The sequence below is a fragment of the Anomaloglossus baeobatrachus genome, chromosome 2 (assembly GCF_048569485.1).
Source record: "Anomaloglossus baeobatrachus isolate aAnoBae1 chromosome 2, aAnoBae1.hap1, whole genome shotgun sequence".
Classification (NCBI taxonomy): domain Eukaryota; kingdom Metazoa; phylum Chordata; class Amphibia; order Anura; family Aromobatidae; genus Anomaloglossus; species Anomaloglossus baeobatrachus.
Genome location: NC_134354.1, coordinates 669,727,854 through 669,752,311, shown reverse-complemented (window position 1 = coordinate 669,752,311; position 24,458 = coordinate 669,727,854). Strand labels below are relative to the sequence as shown.

Here is a 24,458-nt window from a genome sequence, read left to right as displayed (position 1 = left end):
AGAGCTGATGGGTCTGATCAGCTGACGGTGAGCTATTCCGTGGCAGGGGTTGTACTGTCACATGAGTGGAAAAAATGAACACGACATGGCCGATGACAAAAAAAGTAATGTACAGGTTAATAGGAAACCTCACTGTTTGCAGTAGGGATTACAGCTACATTACGTGGACATGAGCCTGTCTTCTGAAGACGTAATCACTGGTAGGAAACTTTGACAAACGCACTGAATGGTAGCAAGCAGAAATCCTGAGAATGGAGTAATTCGTAAAGAAAGTGTGTATTCTCCCCCTGGAGGCTCAATGACTCCTCTCCAATGCTGCCCACTTTCTTTTCAGCCGTGATTTGCGCCTACCTTTGGCATCACTGTCTCAGTGATTGGCAGAAGCGGTCACTTGTGCTGTACTCATGACATCACCACTGATGTCTATAAAAGACCTGGACAGTGTTGGAGAGGCAGCATCGGGCCTGCGGTGGCGGAGTACATCTGATAATGTCTTATGTCTAGAAGCCTTTGGAATAAATATCTTTTTTCTTCGAAAATTCTTTTACCTTTTCGCTATGGAGTAAATATTTTCTTGCTGACTTTGGTATATAGTTACCACATTCCACACACGACCTCTCCAAATTATCGGTGCAGGTCACCCTGTGTGTATTTACACTATTGCACTACAGATAACGGCGCTCGCTGTCTGCGAGGAGCCATTTATTGCTTTAGTTTGTGTTACCAAATTTGCTTTAGGTTTTATAGATATAAACACATGAAAAGGCGGCCATAAAGGGTCAAACCACAGAGTCACAGACAATTAAGGGGTAATGTAGTGCTCTGATATCTGGAGTGCAGCGATACTACAGCTTTGTATAGTAAAGGTGTCACACAAGGTGGATAGTTGGTCGCAGTCTGACCATGTGGACGATCATCTGGTCTTTTCAGAATTATTATTTTATTTATTTTTTTTTTTTAGGCCTAAGCATAAGCCAAATTCCTGCATCTCTTGGAGAACTGTTACCTTCTAATGTGTTTTGGGGATGATCTTCCCTGACTACAGATGTCATGTGGGAAAGATTGATTGGACATGTTGGATTTCAACATGCGTGGTCATTTGTTTTCATGGGAGATGAGCCACCTCTACAGGTGTCTGGCAGTGGCTTTCGCTGTTTTCACGTGTCCAGTGCTTTTGGCATCATACACTACTCACACAAAGCTAGGTATATTTGGCTTTTGTGTAAAATTTATGTAAAGGGTTCCCACTACAGTGATCCTTTATCATAAAAGTAGGGCAGTTACATAAAAGCATGCAGTGGTGATTTCCTCATCTCAAAAGCCAGCAGTGGAGTTATACTCCCTCACCAACCCCCAAAAGAAAAGTCAATGTCTCAATAACATGTCACTTGCTGTCCACAAGTGAAGTTGTCTGCTAAGGCATGGCATCCCTGTAAGGCTATGTGCACACGTGTGCGTATTGCATGCATTTACGCTGCGTCAAGCACTGCCGCATAAATGCCTGCGTCCTGCGTCCCCTGCACAATCTATGAATGTGCATAATCCGCGCCCATGATGGTTTTTTTTTTTTTTTTTTTTTGAACGCAAGGATTTGAGTGTCAAAAATTTGACAATCGTTGCGTCTAAAAATGCAGCATGTCACTTCTTTCGTGTGCTTTGGATGCTGCTCCCACTCTGTCTATGGGAGAGGCAGCATCCCGAGCACATGAAATCGGCATCTATGCTGCAGACACACTGCATCCATTACGCAGTATTTCTGCAGCGATTTGATGCGCACATGAGCTGTCAAATCACTGCAGGATTTTCTGCAGTGACACGACGCAATGTGCGCACATAGGCCGGGGCTACACGGGGCACTAGTGTGATCCTCGCATGACACTCAGCTCATGCTGGCAGCTAAGCAGAGCCGAGTGTCATGCGAGCGTCCCTGCGACTGAGGTCTGACTGTGCGAGCGGACCTCAGCTGCGGAGGGGTGGGCCAGTGCTGCGGAGGGGAGGGAGGGATTTCTCTCCCTCTCTCCTCCGTAGCCGGCTATTGCCATTCTCGCACTGCACCAGTGTACCACGAGTGCAGTGCAATTTTTTTCTCGCCCCATACACTTGAATGGGTGCGAGAGAAAGAGTCTCACATTACAATCGCAGCGTGCTGCGATTGTATTCTTGGTCCGATTAGGGCTGAGAAAATAATTGCTCATGTGCGCTGACACATAGGCTAATATTGGTCCGAGTGGAATGCGATGTTTTTTCACACTCCACTCGCACAGTTTTTCTCGCCGTGTGGCTTATGCCATAGCCTAAAGGGCCATTTACTCGCTGCGGCATCGCTAACGATATATCGTCGGGGTCACGGTGTTTGTGACGCACATCTTGCGTCATTAGCGAAGTCGCAGCGTGTAACACGTATGAGCGACCTTAAACGATCGCAAAAGAGGTAAAATTGTTATGTTGGTATGTGAGACGTCGTTCACTTACCAAAAATCGTTGCCTATTCAGTAGCGAGGTTGTTTGTCGTACCAGCGGCAGCACACATCGCTATGTGTGACACCGCAGGAAAGAGCAACAACCTCGTACCTGCGGCCGGCTGCAATGAGGAAGGAAGGAGGTGGGCGGGATGTTCGTCCCACTCATCTCCGCTCCGCTTCTATCGGGCAGCTGCCGTGTGACGCCGCATGTACCGCCCCCTTAGAAAGGAGGCGGTTTGCCAGCCACAGCGACGTCGCAGGGAAGGTAAGTCTGTGTGACTGGTGTTACCGATGTGCGCCACGGGCAGCGATTTGCCCGTGATGCACAACCGACAGGGGCAGGTACGCTTGCTAGCGATATCTGTACCGATATCACAGCGTGTAAAGTACCCTTTAGGCTTCCTTCAGGTCATGGAGGTTCTGGGGTACAAAGTTACAAGCTGCATACGTTTTCTATGGGATTCAGGTCTGGAGATGGTGCAGTCACTCCCTTTGAGGTCCCCAGTCTCAAGCAGTCGTTCCCTAATGATGCGACCTTCTTCATGAGCTGGAGCATTGTCATCCATGAAGATGAAATTAGGCCTATGTTGTTAATGGAGAGGTACAGTGACTGAATTAACCCCCTTCACTACCGGCCGATTTTTCGCTTTCCGTTTTTTTTTTCTGCCATTCTTTTTCTGAGACGTAACTTTTTTTTATTTTTCAGTCAATATGGTCATGTGAGGGCTCATTTTTTTGCGGAACGAGCTGTACTTTTAAATGAAATCATAGGTTTTACCATATAGTGTACTGGAAAACGGCAAAAAAATTCCAAATGCAGAAAAATTGCAAAAAAAGTGCGATAGCACTATTGTTTTTGAGATATTTTATTCACTGTGTTCACTGTATGGTAAAACTGATATGTGGGTGTGATGCCTCAGGTCAGTGCGGGTTCGTAGACACCAAACATGTATAGGTTTACTTTTATATAAGGGGTTAAAAAAAAATTCTGAAGTTTGTCTGAAAAAAGTGGCGCACGTTTTACACCATATTCCGTGACCCGTAGCGTTCTCATTTTTCGGTATCTATGGCTCAGTGACGGGTTGTTTTTTGCGTCTCGAGCTGACGTTTTTAACGGTACTATTTTTGCGCAGATGCTACGTTTTGATCGCCTATTATTGCATTTTGCGCTAAAGTTGTGGCGACAAAGTCATTTTGGCGTTTGGAATTTTTTTGCAGCTACGTCGTTTACTGATCAGATTAATTGATTTTATATTTTGATAGATCGGGCGTTTCTGAACGCGGAGATATCAAATGTGTGTGTGGGGTTTTTTTTTTAACCCTTTAATTTTCAATGGGGCGAAAGGGGTGTGATTTGAACTTTTTAGGTTTTTTTTTTTTTTTAAATTTTACTAGTGCAGAGCGATCGGATTGCTGGGGACTATCTGCTGATCACAGCTACACAGCTGTAAACAGCAGATATGTGCACTTCCTGCTTCCCTGGCCTCCGTGGAAAGCTAAAGTGAAAGTAGTTCATGTCTAGCACAGGAATCATCACATGACCCTGTGCTACCATGACAACCACTGGAAGTCACGTGATCATGTCACGTGACTTCCGGTATCGGGCGGTAAGTAAAACTTTACCGCGATCGCGTTTTATAATGGCGCTGTCACATATTGACGGCGCCATTTCAGGGGTTAAACGGCACGAGCAGATAACGATTCTGCTCGTGCCTAGCAGGCACACATCTCAGCTGTGAAAATCAGCTGAGATGTGCACCGATCACGGCATGCTGCTGCCAGCAGACCGCGGGCAGTAACATTATGACCGCTAGGACGTAATTTTACTGCCCGCGGTCGTTAAGGGGTTATTATTTTAAAGTAGTAGACGCATGTCACTGTTCCATCATAAAGTGTAGGACAATTCTGTATTGACTAGACACACACACACGCGCACACACTGTAACACCAAAGGCTTTCCGGCGACACCCGTGGCTGATGCACAGTGCTGTCCTTGACATCTCCATCATGGTTGGAGGCCATAATTTCTGCTCAGCATGAGTAGACGTTTATCAGTGAACAGCACTGAGGCCCACTGATCACTCGTTCAGCTTAGATACTCCCTGGCCCATGCAGGCGTTGATTCTTGTGGTGTGGTCAGGTACATTTGAAGATCGGCTAGCAAGCAGACCACACTGATGTAAATGGTTTCAAATGGTCTGGTATCACTTTGGATGTGTCACTTTGGTGCCTCTCACTAAACGTAAGTGCTTGGAGTTGTGCTCTCTGGTTTCGCATGGCATTGTTCACAATGAAACAGTGATCCTTGTGGTGTGGCCACAGGATGTCCACTTCTATGCCTTTCTGTGACTCTTTCAGTCTCTCTGTATCTCTGTTGGCACCTGCTGATAACACTCTGTGACACTCGAAGATCAATGGCCACTTCAGTCTGAGAACACACTATTGAAAGCCTTGCAATAGCGAGGTACTGTTGATCAATTATGTGTCGTCTTGGTCTCATGATGTCAAAATGTGAACCACGTAATGAGGAGGACTGATGAATACCAATTCTAATTCTACCCCCAAATTTATTGGGTAATTGATGTAGTAAACACCTGTTGTTAATTTTGCCATTAAGGCCCTTGATAAGAAACAACAAGTTGTGCAAAATGTACTGAAACATTGAACAGTTGGACATGTGCAGTCAAAAGTTTAGAGCTCACATTAATTTCACTTGAAAAGGTTAGAGGGCATCTTAGGATCATCCTGAAATTTTACCCAAAAGCCAAATATCCCTAACGTTTTGTGAGTAGTGCACAAATAGAAATAAAATGTTTCAGACCAAGATCCATTCAATAGAATTGAATAGAGACAGAAGTCATAAATTGTTTGCCTGTTTTCCATCTGCCTCCTTTCCAGATGCTATCTGTTTTAGCTGGATCAAAAAAATGTAGTCTATACAACTTCTTTTTTTTTTCTTTGACTCCAATCCCCTCCAATCCCCCCCTCCCAAACAAAAAGAAAAGCCTGGGACATTAGGTGTTCAGTCACCTCTTGTAACAAAAAAAAAGGAAACCAGTTTTGTGGGTTTTTTTTTTTTTTCTGGATCAGTTATAAACGGATGACCACTGGACATGTGATCACAGCTTTATTCCTCTACTTCCCATTCAGAACCCATGTGTTTGGCGTTTGGCTAAGGCCCCTTTCACACTGCGTTTTGCCTTACGTTTAGTGATCCCGTCGGGGCATCCGTCTGAACCGCCCCTCCCCCACCCTGAAAAACGTGTTTCGGATGCATGCGCCGACATGGCCATTGACTGCAATGGAGTACACTACGTTAGCGTGTGCTCGGTTTTGTACCATTTTCGTGCATATACGTTTATTTGCAGGCGGACACCCGAACGTAGTCGACTACGTTAGGGTATCCGCCTGCAGAAAACGTATATGTGCATAAATGGTACAAAACCGAGCACACGCTAACGTAGTGTGCTCCATTGCAGTCAATGGCCCTGTCGGCACATGCGTTCGAAACACGTTTTGCAGGGTGGGGGAGGGGCGTTTTGGACGGATGCCCTGACAGGACCACTAAACATAAGGCAAAAGTGTGAAAGTAGCGTAATCCAAACCTGAGCAGAGGGTTTTGCTCTTCCCTACCTATACTAACGGCATCTTTGCTGTTGGGTCTGTGTGATGTAGAGGTTCAGTGACTTCTTGCTGTACACAGATAAAGTGAATGCTTCATTATCCGGCAGGAGCACTACATGTGAAGAGGAGATAATGAGTCTGTGGATGCGGCAGGCCCTGATCATATAGGGAGAAGGAATCCTGCTGCGATCATTGCTGGTTCCCATACTGATGTCTCCGCCTGTTCCCCAAACATCTGCTGCTGGAAGGATTGGGCTTCAGAACTTTTTGTTGCCCCCTTGTCTACCTGATCACAACTGCATGAGTGTTTGGGAGGAAATATAATATATACATTACTGTACATACCTGATGGTATAATCCATGGTGTTTCACATTGAAGGGACGTGAGACCACACTGCAGGCCTCTTGACATAAATGGAAGTTACAGGAAATGTGGATAGCGAATGACCTATTCATAAAACACCTTGTAGTACGGTAATCCGCCATGTCGGCATACAAGCTTAATACATAACTTGGCAATGCGTGATGTGGTCAGGTTACTCAGCCAGAGCCTGTGTGATAATGTTAGTCATTGAAGCAAACCTCTTTTGAGGAGCTTCATTACGTCAGCGATGCATGTGAGGGAAGGGGTCTGGCATCTTCCACCCCTCATCTCTGCACCTTGGGCTATGCTCATGTGATGCCCCAGGGCAGTGGGGTACTCGGTCCCGGGCGTGCAGTGAACAGGGGAGTCGTGGTCGCGGCCGATGCCCAATTCCGTGACCCCGGGGGTCATTTGAAAAAGGAGTGAAAAATAGTAAAATAAATAAGAATTTTTGACTACGCCACTTGCGGTTTGTGGCTATTTTGAGGGAGCAGTCGCTGCGTGGTCTTCCCGGGGCGGGTAGTATAACGCAGCTTAGGTGTTCTGGCCGTCCACAAGTAGGGCTAGGCCCCAGCCGTAGATGATGGGGCTAGTAGTGCTGTGCAATGGGACTTATGGGAGCACGTAGAGGGGAATAATCCAGACCACCCAGGGACTGCAGTTTAAGTTCTTTACTCACTGTTCGGGTACCGTCACCAGGTGGTGCTGGTTCTGAGGTGTTCCCTCACCCTTTGTTCCCAGTGCCAGTTGGTGACCTGTAGATTTGTCCTCCGTGCACAACTTCAGTTTTTGGTGGGTCTCCATGGCCTAAAGCTTCCTGGGATCCCCTCCGTTTCTCAGTCTTGGCCCGTATAGCAGACAGCCTGGACAATTTTAATGGGTTGGACTCCTGTCCCTGTCCCCTCTCTGCTGCTTTGCTCAGGTTGGTGGGGGCCCCTGATGATCCCCTCACCTGGCAGATTTAACAGGTAGCTTAATGCGTACTCCCGTTCAGGCTGCTGCACCCCGCCTGTGCTGAGCTCTGTGAGTACTGGTCCAGCACTCCTCGGAAACCTTCAGTTCCTTAAGTACCAGTGCCTTACTCCAAAGCAACTCTTCTCCTTTGTCAGCGCTTGTTGGTTTCTCAGGTTTTCCACCTAAACACTTTGCTTTCTCCTCACTCTCACTAGTCCTGACTGGACCTCACTCCTTCACTCCACTAACGTCCTCTCAAGCTCAACTCCTCCCTCCAACTGACTGACTGACTATCCCTGTCAACTGTCCACTTTCAAACTTAGCTCCGCCCATTTTACCACACCACTAACTCCGCCCATTTTCTTGGTCTCTCCCTAGCAGATTGGATGCTTACCAACCTATGAGTGGCCATCCCTCTAATCTGTTACTAGGCAGTCTCCCAGGCTGGACATTGGTTGTGTGTGTGTGTGTGTCTGATGGTGCTGGTGTGTTTACTGGCACTGTAATTCCAGGGTTTAGGTTTCCACATGGTTACATATTTTTGTGCCACCTGATACCTCAGGGGTGCTACACTTGCACTTTCATTTAGAGAAACGGACAATTAGTATTCATGTGCGAAACTGATGTAAATGGAGGCAGTGGAGCCCATGGAGAGTTATGGGTTCCGTTTTGTCCATTTCTTAGCATAGAATAAATAGGGCATTGTGTAAATGTGCTCCTTATTTTTAAAAACCGTCACAAAATGGAATCAAGACAGACCTCTAAATACTCCATGGGGGCCCTGCTTCCCAGACAAGCAGAATGTGGGGGCCCCTGTTTCCCAGACAAGCAGAATGTGGGGGCCCCTGTTTCCCAGACAAGCAGAATGTGGGGGCCCCTGTTTCCCAGACAAGCAGAATGTGGGGGCCCCTGTTTCCCAGACAAGCAGAATGTGGGGGCCCCTGTTTCCCAGACAAGCAGAATGTGGGGACCCCTGTTTCCCAGACAAGCAGAATGTGGGGGCCCCTGTTTCCCAGACAAGCAGAATGTGGGGGCCCCTGTTTCCCAGACAAGCAGAATGTGGGGGCCCCTGTTTCCCAGACAAGCAGAATGTGGGGGCCCCTGTTTCCCAGACAAGCAGAATGTGGGGGCCCCTGTTTCCCAGACAAGCAGAATGTGGGGGCCCCTGTTTCCCAGACAAGCAGAATGTGGGGCCCCTGCTTCCCAGACAAGCAGAATGTGGGGCCCCTGCTTCCCAGACAAGCAGAATGTGGGGGCCCCTGCTTCCCAGACAAGCAGAATGTGGGGGGCCCCTGCTTCCCAGACAAGCAGAATGTGGGGGGCTCCTGCTTCCCAGACAAGCAGAATGTGGGGGGGCCCCTGCTTCCCAGACAAGCAGAATGTGGGGGCCCCTGCTTCCCAGACAAGCAGAATGTGGGGGCCCCTGCTTCCCAGACAAGCAGAATGTGGGGGCCCCTGCTTCCCAGACAAGCAGAATGTGGGGGCCCCTGCTTCCCAGACAAGCAGAATGTGAATCGGAAATATGATCTTGGCTTTAGTAGGATCAGCCTTCTTCTCGCCTAATTCTGCCCAACAGCTCCCTGCCTTGCCAGCTTTAATGTCAATATGCAGGTAGAAATCATTGTTATCCTGGTGCATGTAATCATTTTACCTCAGCGGTCTGCACCACCATGAAGACCACACATCGGCCGCAGCTAGGGGGCTGCACTGTCATGAGCTGGTAGGAGGGCTGTGTAGTGCCATGTGCACACACAGAGTATTTGGTCAGGTTTTTTTTTTTGTTTTCTTTTACCTCCGTATCTGTGGCCAAAACCAGGGGTATAACAGTCAGAGGAAAAGTGTAAGGCTGGGGCCACACGGTGATTACTGCGATCCCCTCGCATGACACTCGGCTCATGCTGGCAGTACAGCAGAGCAGACTGTCCCTGCGACTGAGGTCTTATCGTGCGAGTGGACCTCAGCAGCGGGGGGGGAAGGTGGGGTGGGCCACCACTGAGGAGGGGCGGGCCAGTGCTGAGGAGGAGCAGGTCGGCACGGTGGAGGGGAGGGAGGGATTTCTCTCTCTCTCCTCCATAGCCGTCTATTGCCGTTCTCGCACTGCACTCGCGGTACCGCAAGTGCAATGCGACTTTTCTCTCGGCCCATAGACTTGAATGGGTGCGAGAAAAAACAGGATTGCATTAGTCGCAGCATGCTACGATTGTTTTCTCGGTCCGATTAGGGCTGAGAAAATAATCGCTCATGGGTGCTGACACACAGGCTAAAATTGGTCCGAGTGGAATGCTTTTTTTTTTTTTTTTTTTTTTAATCGCATTCCACTTGCACCGATCTTCATGTCGTGTGGCTTAGGCCTAATAAAAACACGGGCACCACTGCTGTATTTTATACCCACTTCTGGTTTTGCCTTACAAGCACGGCGGTAAAAAAACTCACTAAATAGGTAACGTGCACACATTAAGTGGTTGAGAATGCTAGTGAGTTCGGGGTTGAGGGACGCTGACTCTATGAAACAGGAAGATCGGTTTCCTCCTGTGTTGAGACGAAAGGAACTTCTTTGGTCCTGAAAAATGGAGGTAAAAAGTGATGACTTGCTTTTGAATGTCTAATGTAGATTAAAGTAAAATATATTTTTGTACCATGTTAGCCAGTAGAGATAAAATTGTTTAAAAGAACTGAGAGTCCTCAGTGGTATCAAGCAAGGTATCAACCACTGAGGACTCTCAGTTCTTTTAAACAATTTTTAATGTAGATTAGTCATATTGGATTTTAACGATTGCTAGAACTTTTTTTTGTGTTTTCTGTTTGTTTTTTTTGTTGATTAACCCCTCTCAATCTGTGCTGATTCCCCCCTCCCCCCCCCATTACGGACTCTTTCTGCAGCGGTTTGAAGCGCACATGTGCTGTTCAAATCGATGCAGAAATTTATGCAGGGACAGAACGTTACGTGCGCACATAGCCTAAAACCCCAATGAAACCTTTAGTGAAGGGGTTTTCACTAGAAAACACAACTTTCTTTTCTTTTCATCATATCCAGTGTGCGCACAACCTTAGGGCTTGTGCACACATTGCAGAACCGTTGCTGTGTGTGTGTGTGTGTGTGTGTATGTGTGTGTGTGTATATATGTATATATAATATATATATATTAGATATTGTTTTTTTCTTCTGTGCAGATTTGTCAGTTTCCTAATACCAGCAAAATGAATCAGTCATGAAGTCTCATGCTTATGTAGTGTGCATGAAAAATGCATTGGAAAAGGCACATGCAGTTTTTCCTGCCAATAGGTGCAGATTTGGTGCAGAAATATATGCAACCAAATACTTATCATGCACACACAACCTGAGGGTATGTTGTTCACACGCTACTTTTCCTGCTGCTTCCAAAAAGCAGGTTTTGCTGTATTTTTGGTCTCATTTGTCTACAGTACATGTTTAAAGTTAGCTTCATTCACCGCAAAAAAACCACAGCTGCATTTTGGCACTCAGTGCTTTAAATGGTAGAAAAAGCTGCAAAAATACTATAAGAAAAGACATGCTGCTTTTTTAAAGGAAACCTTTCAGGTCCAATATCCACCCAGAACCACGAGCAGTTCTGGGTGTATATTGATAATCGCTGCCTAACCGTCCCTGTATACACTAGCATAGATAAACAGATCTTTGGAAAAAGTATTTATAAAGATCTTTTATCATATGCTAATAAGCACAGGGACTAGTCCCAAAGGCGTTGCTTCCCTTCCTAGTCAGTGCCATTAGCATGTTAGCACGCCCCTGTGGGATTCCACATGCCTGCTGCATTACCTGACTGATTCCATACAGATGTCATAAGTGGAGATGAGCGAACCTGCTTTTCGGGGTTGGTTTTCAGGCAGAACACAGACTTTAAAAAAAACAAAACAAAACAAAAACACCAGAGTTTGGATGTTTTACGTTGCATGTACTCTGTGCTCAACCCAGTGCGAGACGCTTAGGCTTTGGATTTAAGGAGTTCTGTGCCATTGCTGCGGTATGTGTGGCTGCGGAATATGCTGCGGAAGTCACACAGCCGAACATAACTGCATGTCAATTATTCCTGCTGAAATAGCTGTGGAATTCCCGGCTCTACACTATGTAGATAGAGGCCGGGACTTACGCAGGTAAATTGCATGAATGTCCGCAGGTTTACCGCAGCTATTTCGCTGGAATCCTGCAGAAATGGATAGCTGCGGATTCCGGGGATCAGCTGCGTGAAACCTACAGACGTACCTACGGATATATCCGCGGGTACAGAGTCCCGTGGGCACATAGACTTAGTGTTTCAATGGCTCGTGCTGGGGGTAACAAGAAGCGGGTAAGAAGTAGTGTGCAAACAAAAATAAATAAAATTAGAAAAACCCTTCCCACCCTATCCTGGAAGTGATCTGTTTATGGCTGGCTGTATGTGGGCAGAGACTCAAACTGTCAATCGGTTACTTCCATTGGGGACTCAGGCCAAGTCCGATCCAGCGAAGGGATGGTTTGGCTGCAGCCACTGAACTTCCATGGGTTCGCTCAGCTCTACTCTTTAAGATACAATCAAGCTTTAATTTTTATTTTTTTAGAATAAATAGTACACATGAAAATAAGCTACTGTGTAAGGCTACTTTCACACTTGCGTTGGACGGCTTCCGTAGCATTGCATTGCGTTGTGTGACGGATGCAACGGATCATTGCATATAGTGGCACAACGGATGCTAAGGATCGTACAAAACAACGGAAAGCTTTTTTTTTTTTTTTTTTTTTTTTTTTTTTTTTTTTTTTCTTTCTTCTTTACAGTTTTACCGGCAGCAGACTATTGTTCACAAATCAGCTGACCCCTCTCACATGCCGGTGGCCGGTCGCTCAGCTGAGCGCTCTCACATGCCAGCGGCCGGTCGCTCAGCTGAGCGCTCTCACATGCCGGCGGCCGGTCGCTCAGCTGAGCGCTCTCACATGCCGGCGGCCGGTCGCTCAGCTGAACGTTCGACCACTGAGAGACAAAATAAAGTTTGTTATTTTAAAAAAAAAATAAAACGCATTTGCAGTGAAATCCTACGGATTGCGCTGCTCAAAAAAACGTTACATGCAGCGTTCCTTCAGCCCGGCGCAGCGTCAAAATAACGACACTGCGTCATCCAGCGGATGCAACGCTGACACTTGCGTTACAGTGTGTAGTCCATACAAGTCTATGGAGAATAGCGCAGTGCGTTAACGGACTGCGCTATTCTCCATAGTGACGGACTCCGCTGAACGCAAGTGTGAAAGTACCCTTATCATACAGTTTCTGTTCTTGGGTGAAATCTGTGTTCAGTGAAGATATTTGTTCAGATTACGGAGTTAGAAGATGGTGGTTAGTGCTTTTAAAGAGAGGAGCTTGAGGCAGACTGTCAGTGACAGTTCTTCATAGAAGTTCGAGCTCGACCTATCTCTGTAATGCTGAAATCTGTATTTACTGGATACGGATTTTACCCGTGAACTGAGTTGGAAGTGGATTTTTCTAGTAAAATACACTACAAATTTTTATTCATATATGATGACTAGAGCAACGGTTTAAAAAAAAAAATAATTAGGGTTTAAACGCTTATTAAAATTGTACAAGTAAAATATATCTTTGTACCGTGTTAGCCAGTAGAGATAAAAAAAATTGTTTAAAAGAACAGAGAGTCCTCAGGTATCAACCACTGAGGACTCTCTGTTCTTTTAAACAATTTTTTTTATTAAAATTGTATTCACATTAGTTTGCTCAACAGGTGTAGGACATGAACAGAGACTGACCGTTACAATTTACATACATATTTTCAATTTCACATTTCAATTACATACATATTACATATTTTCAATTTCACGCCATCTGAGGAAGTACTTAACGAAACGTACGTTGGGGCGGCAGGAATGTAGCTGGGACTGATCATATAACATGTAAGTGCTTGATCTCTTCATATCTTCATAATTACGCACATAAATTTACATCTTTAACATCTAAGCACAACTGCCTGATACAAACCTGTGTTCCTAAACTGGGAGGAAAATACTGGGGTAGAGCTACTTAGCATATCTAGCTAGGGAAACATCCTTTAGTCAAATTAACATATGCACCCCTATATTTAAAGGGATACTACTTTATGCAATATTTAATTTTTATAATAACTCCTACTATCGGGCAGTACACTTAGGCATATAATCTTTGAATTAAAGCACAATTAGCCCACTGCAGACTATTTACTGGTATTTGTTGTTGCAATGTTTAAAAGCCTAAAAATTAAAGACATAACATTAGCCGTTAAATTCCAATATAGAATCATACAGGTTGTCTGATTGTGCTTTATACTCTGCTTATACTTTATAGCAACGGCTATATGTGCATTTTTTTTTTACTATTTTAAGTATACAGTCCGTATACTACAAATAAAGGGATAGTTTTGCCTTGTGGACTTCAATTGTTTATAATAACGCTTGCTTGCTCTGCGATGTACCTACATACATATTGAAAGAAATGTGGTATAACTGGCTTTATTGTAGGCTCTTAAAAATTCCTCAATAGATGATATATTTATGATACTTGAAATTTATATACATAATTTCTCCTGATAGCTATGCAGCGTAATACTTATCAGGGTTTTGTGTCGCATTATACTGCACTACTACAGGCACATCTGCACTTTTATAACTAAAGGCATACAAGCACTTTATATGGATAATTGATCTAAACGGTGTAACCCAACTTTTGTGACTTTGAATTCGTATCTATAAGGCTGCTTTCACACATCCGTTTTTTTCCTGTGCGGCACAATCCGGCGCTTTGCAGCAAAAAACGCAACCACTTGTTTTTTGTTTTTTTTTTGCCGCCGGTTGCGTTTTTTTGCATAGACTTACATTAGTGCCGTATTGTGCCGCATGGGCTTGCATTCCGTCCGGTTTTTGCCGCATGCGGCAGATTTAGCCGATGCGGCGGCCGGATGGAACGTTACCTGGCACGTTTTTTTTCTCCGGCAAAAAACCCCGCATCACGCCGCATCCGGCCGACGCGGCACGATTTGCAATGCATGCCTATGGATGCGGCGTCCTGCGGCAAAAAACGCATCCGGCCGCCACATGCGGTTTTTTTCCCACTGCGCATGCTCAGTAGCGTGCCACAAGCGGCAAAAACCGGACGGGCCGCATGTAAAAAACTTATGCAACGGATGCGGTATTGTCGCCGCATCCGTTGCATAGGTTTTAGAGCCGGATTGGCCGGCTCTGCTAAAACCGGATGTGTGAAAGCAGCCTTAGGCTGCTTTAACACTACGTCTTTTTACCATGCGTCCTGAACGTTTTTTTAACGCAAAAACGGATCCAGTGCAAATGCGTTTTCATTTCAATGCATTTGCAATGGACTCGCGTTAACATGCGTTCACCTGCGTTTGCGTGCGTTAGGGTACGCTCACACGAGCGTGAAAATCGGACGAGTGCAATGCGAGAAATTTTCGCATTGCACTCTGACCAATGTTAGGCAATGAGGTTGAGCTGTTGGTCAGCTTTTCTCGCATCCAGATTCTGGATGCGAGAAAAGCGGCAGCATGCTGCAATTGTCTGCGAGAGCCGTATCCCTCGCACCCATTCAAGTGAATGGATGCGAGAGATACATCGGACTGCACTCTGATGTTATCCCAGTGCAGTGCGATATACGCACAGGCTGACAATGGAGGAGATGGGGGGATTAACCCCTCCCTCTCCTCCGCAGCGCCTGCACTCAGCTTCACAGCTGTGACCCGATCGCAAGATCGGGTTACAGTCGCATGACACCCGGCTCACGCTCGCAGCAGAGCCTGAGCCGGGGGACATTAGCATATCGCATCCGATGCTCTCGCATCGGATGCCATACGCTCGTGTGAGTCCAGCCTTATAGTGAGGATCCAGCGACTTGCAGTTTTTTAACATCTTTCAAAAACGCTACATGTAGCGTTTTTGAGCTGCGTCCAAATACTGCAAATTGCTGGATCCTGACTAAACAGCACGCAAACGCAGGTGAACGTTGGCATGCTGATAGACAGGATCCTGCTTGCTCTACTGAGCATGCCCAGAACCAGTCTCGCGTGATCAGTCTATCTCTCTCTTCCCTCTCTGTCTCTCCCCCTCTCTCTCCCACCTGAGAGCTGCGGACACTCGTAACCAAGGTAAATATCGGGTAACCACTTATCTTAGTTACCCGATGTTTACGTTGGTTACGTGTGCAGGGAGCCCGGCTCCTAGCAGCTGCAGACACTTGTAACCAAAGTAAATATCGGGTATCCAAGCAAGTATACCCGATGTTTACCTTGGTTACGAGCCTCGCAGCTGTCAGATGCCGGCTCCCAGTCTGGCACGTTTAGTTCCCATCACTCCCGATCACATGACTCCAATGCCCGCCCCTAAACATCCAGTGACAGGATCCTGCAGAGTAACGCATGCGTTAGCATGCGTTTTTTGCTGTAAAAGCAGGATCCGCTTTTGCAGCAAAAAAACGTTCAGGACGCATGTTAAAAAGACGTAGTGTGAAAGCAGCCTTACTAATTGCATTTTGTTTTCACATGTCCTGGAAGTCTAGTGTAACCAACTACTATGTGAAATTGAAAATATGTATGTAAATTGTAACCGTTTCTGTTCAGCGCCTACGCCTGTTGAGCAAACTAATGTGAATACAATTTTAATAAGTGTTTAATAAAAATTAAAAATGGTTAGGCTTTAAACTGTTTCTCTAGCCATCATATGTTACTAATTTAGTTATGGCTGCTTATAACATTTTGAAAGGGTACCATGTTCCTAAATTCTTATTCATGTCTACTATTGATTCATGGCGAAAAAAATAAATAAATGGTGGTTACTCATTTAGAGTGAACCTGTCAGTGGGTTTTTGCCATGTAATCTGAAGACAGCATAATGTTGGGGTTAACATAGATTTCAGGAATGTGTCTCTTATTACACTGTGTGCTGTAGTTTACCTTCATTTTTTTTTTTTTTTTTTTTTTTTTGCTTCAGGACAGTATCATTGCCTTGTTAGGTCTGCCACCTGTTGTGATTATCAGCTTACTGCCTATAGATATTGTACATATAGAGCCTGGTATGGACGGGGGTAGCTTTCTCAGCTCTGCTGCACTGCTACATCTAAAAACTTTGTCAGAACGGCTGCATTCAGTAAACTGAAACATCGTTGGATTCAGGGTCCCTTTGCCTACGTCATGCTGCCCTCATCAAAAACCTGCTGACAGATTCCCTTTAGTGAATGCTTGGAGCATTTCTGCTTCCTGAATTCCAGTAAGATTTTTGTCCTGTATTGATGACTCAGTTCCGTTTACAGTAGACACTAGCTGATAATACATGTCCGTAGTCCACTTTTATCTGTCTAGCAGAGGTGGGAGAATCGATCTGCATGGCTTTCGTGTATTGGCCTGGTGAGACCAGACCATAAGACACACCAAGAGAGGAGGGAAATAGGGGGGGAAAAAAAATTGACACAAAAAATGTGGTCGTGTCCCCTATCCTGTGGGGAGATAAGGTATGCACACCAGTGACTATGTAAGGGGAATACATGAAATAGCAGAAACTGCTGTGTGAATACTGACTTGAAAAATCCAATAGCTATATGTAAGAGTGAAAATGTGAAAAATGGAATCTGCATTACTGCCATGAACATATGAATAAAGAGAAATTTAGCTACTGAATTGATCAATGCAATAGAGCCCCAACACTACGCCAAAGTATTTCTCTACGTTGGGGTCCCTAGCTTGTGTGTGTCCTCTCATGCAGTTAAAAAAACTTACCGTGTATGGGAAGCTGAGACCCAGGCTATATATGCATGAGAGGACACACACAAGCTAGGGACCCCAACGTAGAGAAATACTTTGGCGTAGTGTTGGGGCTCTATTGCATTGATCAATTCAGTAGCTAAATTTCTCTTTATTCATATGTTCATGGCAGTAATGCAGATTCCATTTTTCACATTTTCACTCTTACATATAGCTATTGGATTTTTCAAGTCAGTATTCACACAGCAGTTTCTGCTATTTCATGTATTCCCCTTACATAGTCACTGGTGTTGCATACCTTATCTCCCCATAGTGATGTTTTTTTAGGTTTTTGCACCCAGTTCAGACTTAGAATGGTGTTCCAAACGTTATTCCTTAGTGTCCCCTATCCTGGGCCGCTTCCTGGTATACGGTATATGGCTTGAGTTATCTGCTTTTAATATGGTTTTCAAACACGCACTCTCCTTACTGCCGCTCTCCTGGCATGCAGTCCTTTTCTAGTGCCTCCAACTAACTTTTGGAGTGTAAGCGCCCAGTCACATGCTGATGTCGATGTCAGTTAATCCAAGATTTCCCTCCGATGTCGGTTAATCCCCACTTCCATAATCCCACCCACCTCTCGGCATCAGTCACAGTAAATGATAGTGAAGATTTTTACTATCCCTGATCTCGTTGCGGAGTGTGAGGTGGGTGGGATTATGGGCGTGGGGAGCAGTGAATATTCATGTTCTTTAATGGCACACACATCTGATCACCCCACTCCTGCTGCCGCCTTCCTGCAGTGGTGACCCTGCCTCCTGTGAAGCCATACAAACAAGGTGAGACAGGTACATTTTGGACTATAAGACGTACCAAAGTTTCCTCCCAAATTTTTGGGGAACACAGTGCGTCTAAAGGCCCTATCACACATAGAGATAAATCTGCGGCAGATCAGTGGTTGCAGTGAAATTGTGGACAATCAGTGCCAGGTTTGTGGCTGTGTACAAATGGAACAATATGTCCATGATTTCACTGCAACCACAGATCTGCCAAAGATTTATCTCTGTGTGTGACAGGGCCTTTATAGTCTGAAAAATACAGGAATCCATTTCTGATGGATGGGAGCCCTGAGAATCTTATTTTTTTTTTCTTTCTTCAAATTAGCCGGGTTACTGCGATGACATTATTGCCCGTGATGCACACATGAAGTTGTGCCAGCCTGGCTAATCAAAACAGGAATCTGGATTTAGGGCTCTTCTCCACTTGCGCTTTTTTTTTGTGCGATTTGTAATCGCCTGTAAAAAACGGTTTGCAATCTGACAAATTATATATGATGCTGTCTCCTTTTCCCCGTTTTTTTACGACTCCACACGTGCTCTCGGTGAAATCGCAGCATGCTGCGATTTGCACCGAGTCTCAGCTCTTACCCCCATGCAATCCTATGGGAGCGAGAAAAAAGTCAGAATCCGGGTGGCATGCGCATGTCACACGGATCCTGACACTCGCATACCGCGTCAGACTGGCTACCGGAGGATTCTCCAGTAATACCAGTCCTGGCCGCGGTTACATGCACTGAACTCCGGAGCAGTCACCTGAGCTCCGGAGTGCAGCCTGAACAGCGAGCGCCGATTGATTCCCCGGCGATTGCTGTTCAGTTCAGCACAGCTGCAGACAGACTGGGCTGATCTCTGGAGCTCAGGTGACAGATCCGGGGTTCAGTGCATGTTACTGCGGCCAGGCTGGGTATTACTGGAGATTCCTCCGGTAGCCAGTCCACCGCTGCTTGCATAAACACTCACATAGCACCCGCATGACGCTTACATGTCATATGGATGCTATGTGAGGAAAAAAACACACACCGTACGCAGACCACATACAGATCATACACAGGACATTCGACTCACATTTTGAGCCGAGTATCGCTGTGATTTATAAAACGCAAGTGGAGAAGAGCCCTTAGGATGAGATACGTTTGCTTCACCTCCAGCAGTCACAGGTCACTCACCAGGGCGAAGGAGTTTTTCGATCGATTCTGCCATCTCTACTATTTGGCCCTGTGGTTGTGGTTGCTGGCCCTCTTACTTTAGGGAAGTGCTTTCTTGAAACAATTGATTGCTAAACCTCTAAGTCATTGGCACATTTTGCAGTTGTATAAAACATGAAAGTGCAGGGTAAGAGGATTACAGTATATAGCGTTCTACTCCCCAGAGAATGTTAATCACTGAATTAGATTATGTTCCATTCTTTACTAATACACCGGTCTCTGAGGGGCGAGGGGTGTGATGACAAACGCACATCAGCATCTGCTGTTTGCAATAGCTATAATGTCTTTGTGTCAGCAATTGTTTTTCAGGCTAAAATTGACCCTTCCCCTTTCCCTTAACAATAGCTGACAATTTCTGCAAAACCTGATAGGCAAAATAAGTCAAGAGTTGTAGGCATTGCTGTGCTGCTGGTACAGTTTGTGTCCTCTTAGGATTATTTCCATATTCATTTACATAAATATTATTGGATAATACTTGTAAAAAAAAAAAGCACTTTTTGTATTTACTTCTTGAAAATGTGCAGACATTTTTGAGATATTAACTTTTTCTTTACAAAATTGTTGCTTAGGAGACTGACCACTGCTGCTGTCTTGCTTTTAAGAACTGCACTGACTTAAGGAGGCTTTACACGCTACAACATCGCTAACGAGATATCGTTGGGGTCACGGAATTCGTGACGCACATCCGGCGTCATTAGCGACATCGTTGCGTGTGACACCTACGAGCGACCGCTAATGATCCGAAAAACAGCAAAAATTGTTCATTGTTAACACGTCGTTCCTTTCCCTAATATCGTTGCTCATTTTGGACACGGGTTGTTCGTCGTTCCTGAGGCAGCACACATCGCTATGTGTGACACCCCGGGAACGACGTACAACAGCGTCCCTGCGTCCTCCGGCAACGAGGTGTGAGTGACGTTAATGCGGCTGCTCTCCGCCCCTCTGCTTCTATTGGTGGCCCGCTGTGTGACGTCGCTGTGACGCCGCACGAACCTCCCCCCTTAAAAAAAAAAAGTTTGTTCGCCGGCCACAGCGACGTTGTTAGGAAGGTAAGTGTGTGTGACGCGTACTAGCGGTATTGTTCGCCATGGGCAGCGATTTGCTCGTTACACACGCATGACGGGGGCGAGTGCGATCGCTAGCGATGTCGCAGCGTGTAAAGCGGCCTTTAGTTTGTCGGCCTCCTCAACCACAGAAAAAAAAAAAAAATATGTAATAGGTGATCAAAACCTCCATACATACTCCAAAATTAATATCAATAAAACATCAGCTTGGGGTGTAAGAAACAAGTCCTCGCACATCCCCAAAATGTAAAACATTATGGGTCTTGGAAAGTCGCGACTAGATGAGTGGACCCATGGAAGTTTAGAATCAGCGAGTTTAGGCGGACTTTATCTAAAGTTTTGTTCTGGACCCAATCTTGACCTGTATTAGAAGACACTGATTGAACAGTTCAGCTCTCCGCTCACATATAGCGAGCCATAAACGCATCACTTCCGAGGGCGGTTTGTGTGGGGTTTTTTTTTTCTCCTTTTGTTTGGTTCTTGGATGTAGTGTACACCATTCAGGGACTGCAAGCGGCTCGCACTGGGCGAGCACCGAGCACAGTGATGCTCACGTGAGTGGTTTGTGTATGAAAGTACCAGAACACAACTTTTTTTTTTTTGTGATAAGTTTGTGTTTGGCATGAACATCGAGCGTTAAATGCATGTGTTTCTATCCGACTTGAAATAAGAATAAATCTTTCCCATTTTTAGATCAATTAGGAACCAAAATTATATTTGCCAAATGCCAGAATGAGAGAGGGAATGTTTAAAGGCATTTTTTTTTATAGCTTTCTGCAGTGTCAAACGTTTACATACACTAAGAGTACAATGACTTTAAACCTTACATGACAACCCATATGATGTCATGTCTTTGGAAGGTTCTGATAGGTTTATTGGCAACATCTGAGTTAATTTGAGACACACCTGTGGATGTATTTTAATGCACACCTGAAACATGCTGATTTTTTTTGTGTAGCATCATATGAAAGTCAAAAGAAAGAAATCGGCCAAGATCTCAGGAAGAGAATGAATGGCAAGACCTGACCCACATATTCCCTTCCTGTTGCATCTGTCAATCAAATAGCAGTGCATTGTTGAAATTTTACTTGTACATATTTCTGAAATAAAACATCCAATCTCTGAACAAAAGGTATGCTTAGATTCAGCCTCCTAGTGCCAGTGTAGCACTGGCTTTACTTTTATATATGAAAATCCTGCTGGTTGGTTCTCTTTAAGGATAACAAAGTCAATGTTTTGGAATGGCAATCACAAAACCCTGATTTCAAACCTATTGAAAATTTATGGGCAAAGCTGAAAAGGCAGGTGTGAGCAGGGCGAGGAGAAATGGGCCCAAATTCCTACCAACTATTGTGAGAAGCTTGTGGAAGGATATCCAAAACGTTTGACCCAAGTCATACAATTTAAGGGCAATGGTACAAAATACTAATGAACTGTCGGTAAACTTTTGACTTTGCAAAAAGTAATAAAGTAATAATGCCTTTAAAACGTTATCTCTCTCTCTCATTATTCTGGCATTTGGCAAATATATAATAATTTTAGTTACTAATTGACCTAAAACAGGAAAGATTTATTCTGATTTCATGTCAGATAGTGAGAAAAACCTGCAGATGTATCTTTTTAGATGGTGGATGTAAACTTCTGGTTTCAACTGTGAGTAAATAAAATTATAGTAAATGATATTATTACACTAACTTCTTGTTCTTCTATTCTAGTAAATGTGACCTATTCAAAAGAAAGTGAGTCCCCTGTAACAAGTTTCACCATGTCTGACCAGAATTATCGAAATCTGGACGGTAAGGTTTTCTTACAAGTCATTGATTTTCAATTTGGGGCTTACCCTGCTCATAATTGAGTCTACCAAGGTTACCCGTTATTGGTAGTTATACGTTTCTGCTACATCAAATCCCAAATCCAATAATCCTCAGGACCATTATCCCTTCACTATCGGGACACGCTCCCAGTATACATTGGCAGTGGTTGATTCAGTCTGAGCCAGGTTGTCGTATAGATGAAGAAGCTAAGAAACCGCCATGCAAGCTGGTGAGATAATGACACACGTTGAGTGTTATCAATGAAGAACAAGATCTACAGAAGCAATGAGGAGGGTGTACGGTGCCTATCTGTCCTGCCACAGCCCTGATCGCCCCCAGGCAGACTTTGCATGCTCTTGATAGCAGTTTTATGTTACAAATAGCTGCACATTGTAACTCTATTACACAACACAGCTTCTCCGTGTCATAGAATACAACTACCATTCTGCTGCACAAGATTAATAGCAACATTTCATAAATAAATATATAATATAATATTTTTTTCCATTTAAATAGTTTTATTTAATTAAAACATTAAATGGTGCTGCAAAGTTGTAGGAAAAACTTTGACTTACTGCATTTCCACATTTACAGACACGGTGAAATTATGCCAAAAATAAAACTCCGAACACCTTCATATGCTATTAACGTATTTCTTGTGTTTTTATGGAATTTTTTCCATTGAGCATTTTTTCCAAACTTGACAACACCGCAGAATGCAGCCCATCAATTTCTTTTCATAGGTCCAATATCATGAAGAGGCTGCCACTACAATACACGTGTTTTTTTGCTATTTATTGTGGCATCCATCTTGATAGAGTAAGGGACCCCCATATGTGATGTCCCAACACAAGCCAATGGGAAGTATGCACCCGCAAGCCTAATGCATGGCCTTTCATGATGACTGTTTTTTTTTAAATCTAATTGCATGAAATTGTCCTTTTTAGCCTTTAAATCATTTTACTTCTCGATTCTTTCTTAGAAAGTGAATCAGCAGACCATGAATCAAAACCAGACGTCAGTGATGCAAATATGCAGCCAATCATTGAGGGTGAACCATTTACAAGTTATTTTGATGAGAAAATACCTATCCCAGAAGATGAGGTGGTAAGTGGCGCAAGGAATACATAATGTCAATGATTTTATTTTACCCATTTTAAAAGGTTATTACCACAATCACATTATTTTCCACAAAGCCAAGTACTGATATACTTTGTAAGTATAAGCCCAACTGAAAGTTTTTCTTGTACCTCTTTTGTGTTTGTTTTTTTTCTCTTTGTTCCCCATCATGGTGTATAGTTCCTCCATCCTCGGCCAATCCTGATATATGTCTCCTTAGGGTACGGTTCCACTTGCACATTGCTTGTAATGCAAGAGCTTCGGAAGCAATATGCTAAGGACACTCTGCTGCAGGCCTCAGCCAAGGGTCATGCGACTGTGATGCGATCTTGCAATCGGATCACAGCTGCGGAGCAGAGGGAGGAAGCACTTTCTTCCTCTCCTCTGTGGTTTGTCTCTGCGTACATCACACTGCGGTCGGATGACATGCGAGTGCGTGCGATGTTTCACATGCTCCTTTAGACTTGTATGGGGGTGTGTGAGCCGAGAATCGCTGCCAAACGCAGCATGCTGTGATTCATTTTTCAGGCCAATATGGCATGCGAAATCTAATCGCAGATGGACACTGCCTCATAGTTTTGCACTGATGAGATTGCAGTCCATTTTTTTTATCGGATTTCACTTGTCCGTGCAAAACGCAAGTGGAATCGAACCCTTAGTGGAACTATGGAATCTATGGCTGTACGTGATTGAGGGATTTTAGGCAAAGAGAATCTGAAGAAATATACACACAAATGGCCTGATTATTCATTTGTAAGGCCGTTTTCACATTGCATTCTGATCTCCTTTAAGTGGTCCCATGTGGGCATCTCCCCGAGATACCTTCCATGATTAACGGGTTTTCGACATATGTGCCGACAGGGCCGTTGACTATATTGGTGCAGATGGAATCTGCATGTGCTGTGGTGCACCATTTTTGGAATATACACTTATTGGAGGCAGACATACAGACGTAGTAGACTGCATCGGAAGCCCCTAAGGGACCACTGAACGCAATGTGAAAGCGGCCTAAGGTGTGTTTTTTTTTTTTTTTTTTTTTTTTTTTTTTTTTTTTTTTTTTTTTTTTTGCACCATACTGACTTCCTGCCTATTATTGACGCCCGTACTGTTAGATGAGAGTGATAGTTGCTTGAGCAATGGTTCCTCAGCATTTCGCACCTGTGCTTCCTCCACCATGTACCATTGGGGCCTGTTCGCATCCTACAGTGAACTGGTATTTCAACTGTGTAGTAGAGTTGAGCGCGGTTCGTGGTTCGTGGTTCTCCAGTTCGCGGCTCGAGT

General features: G+C 44.7%; 1 protein-coding gene across 3 annotated transcripts in view; it reads left to right on the top strand.

Annotated features, from left to right (window-relative positions):
* Positions 1-24,458, top strand: part of SLC11A2 (solute carrier family 11 member 2) — a 166,047-nt gene that overhangs the window by 21,741 nt on the left and 119,848 nt on the right. For all 3 annotated transcript variants that reach the window (XM_075337117.1, XM_075337116.1, XM_075337118.1), the window contains exons 2-3: positions 21,960-22,040; positions 23,041-23,165. In XM_075337117.1, the coding sequence (XP_075193232.1) occupies positions 21,960-22,040; positions 23,041-23,165 (206 nt within the window). The remainder of the gene's footprint in view (positions 1-21,959; positions 22,041-23,040; positions 23,166-24,458) is intronic.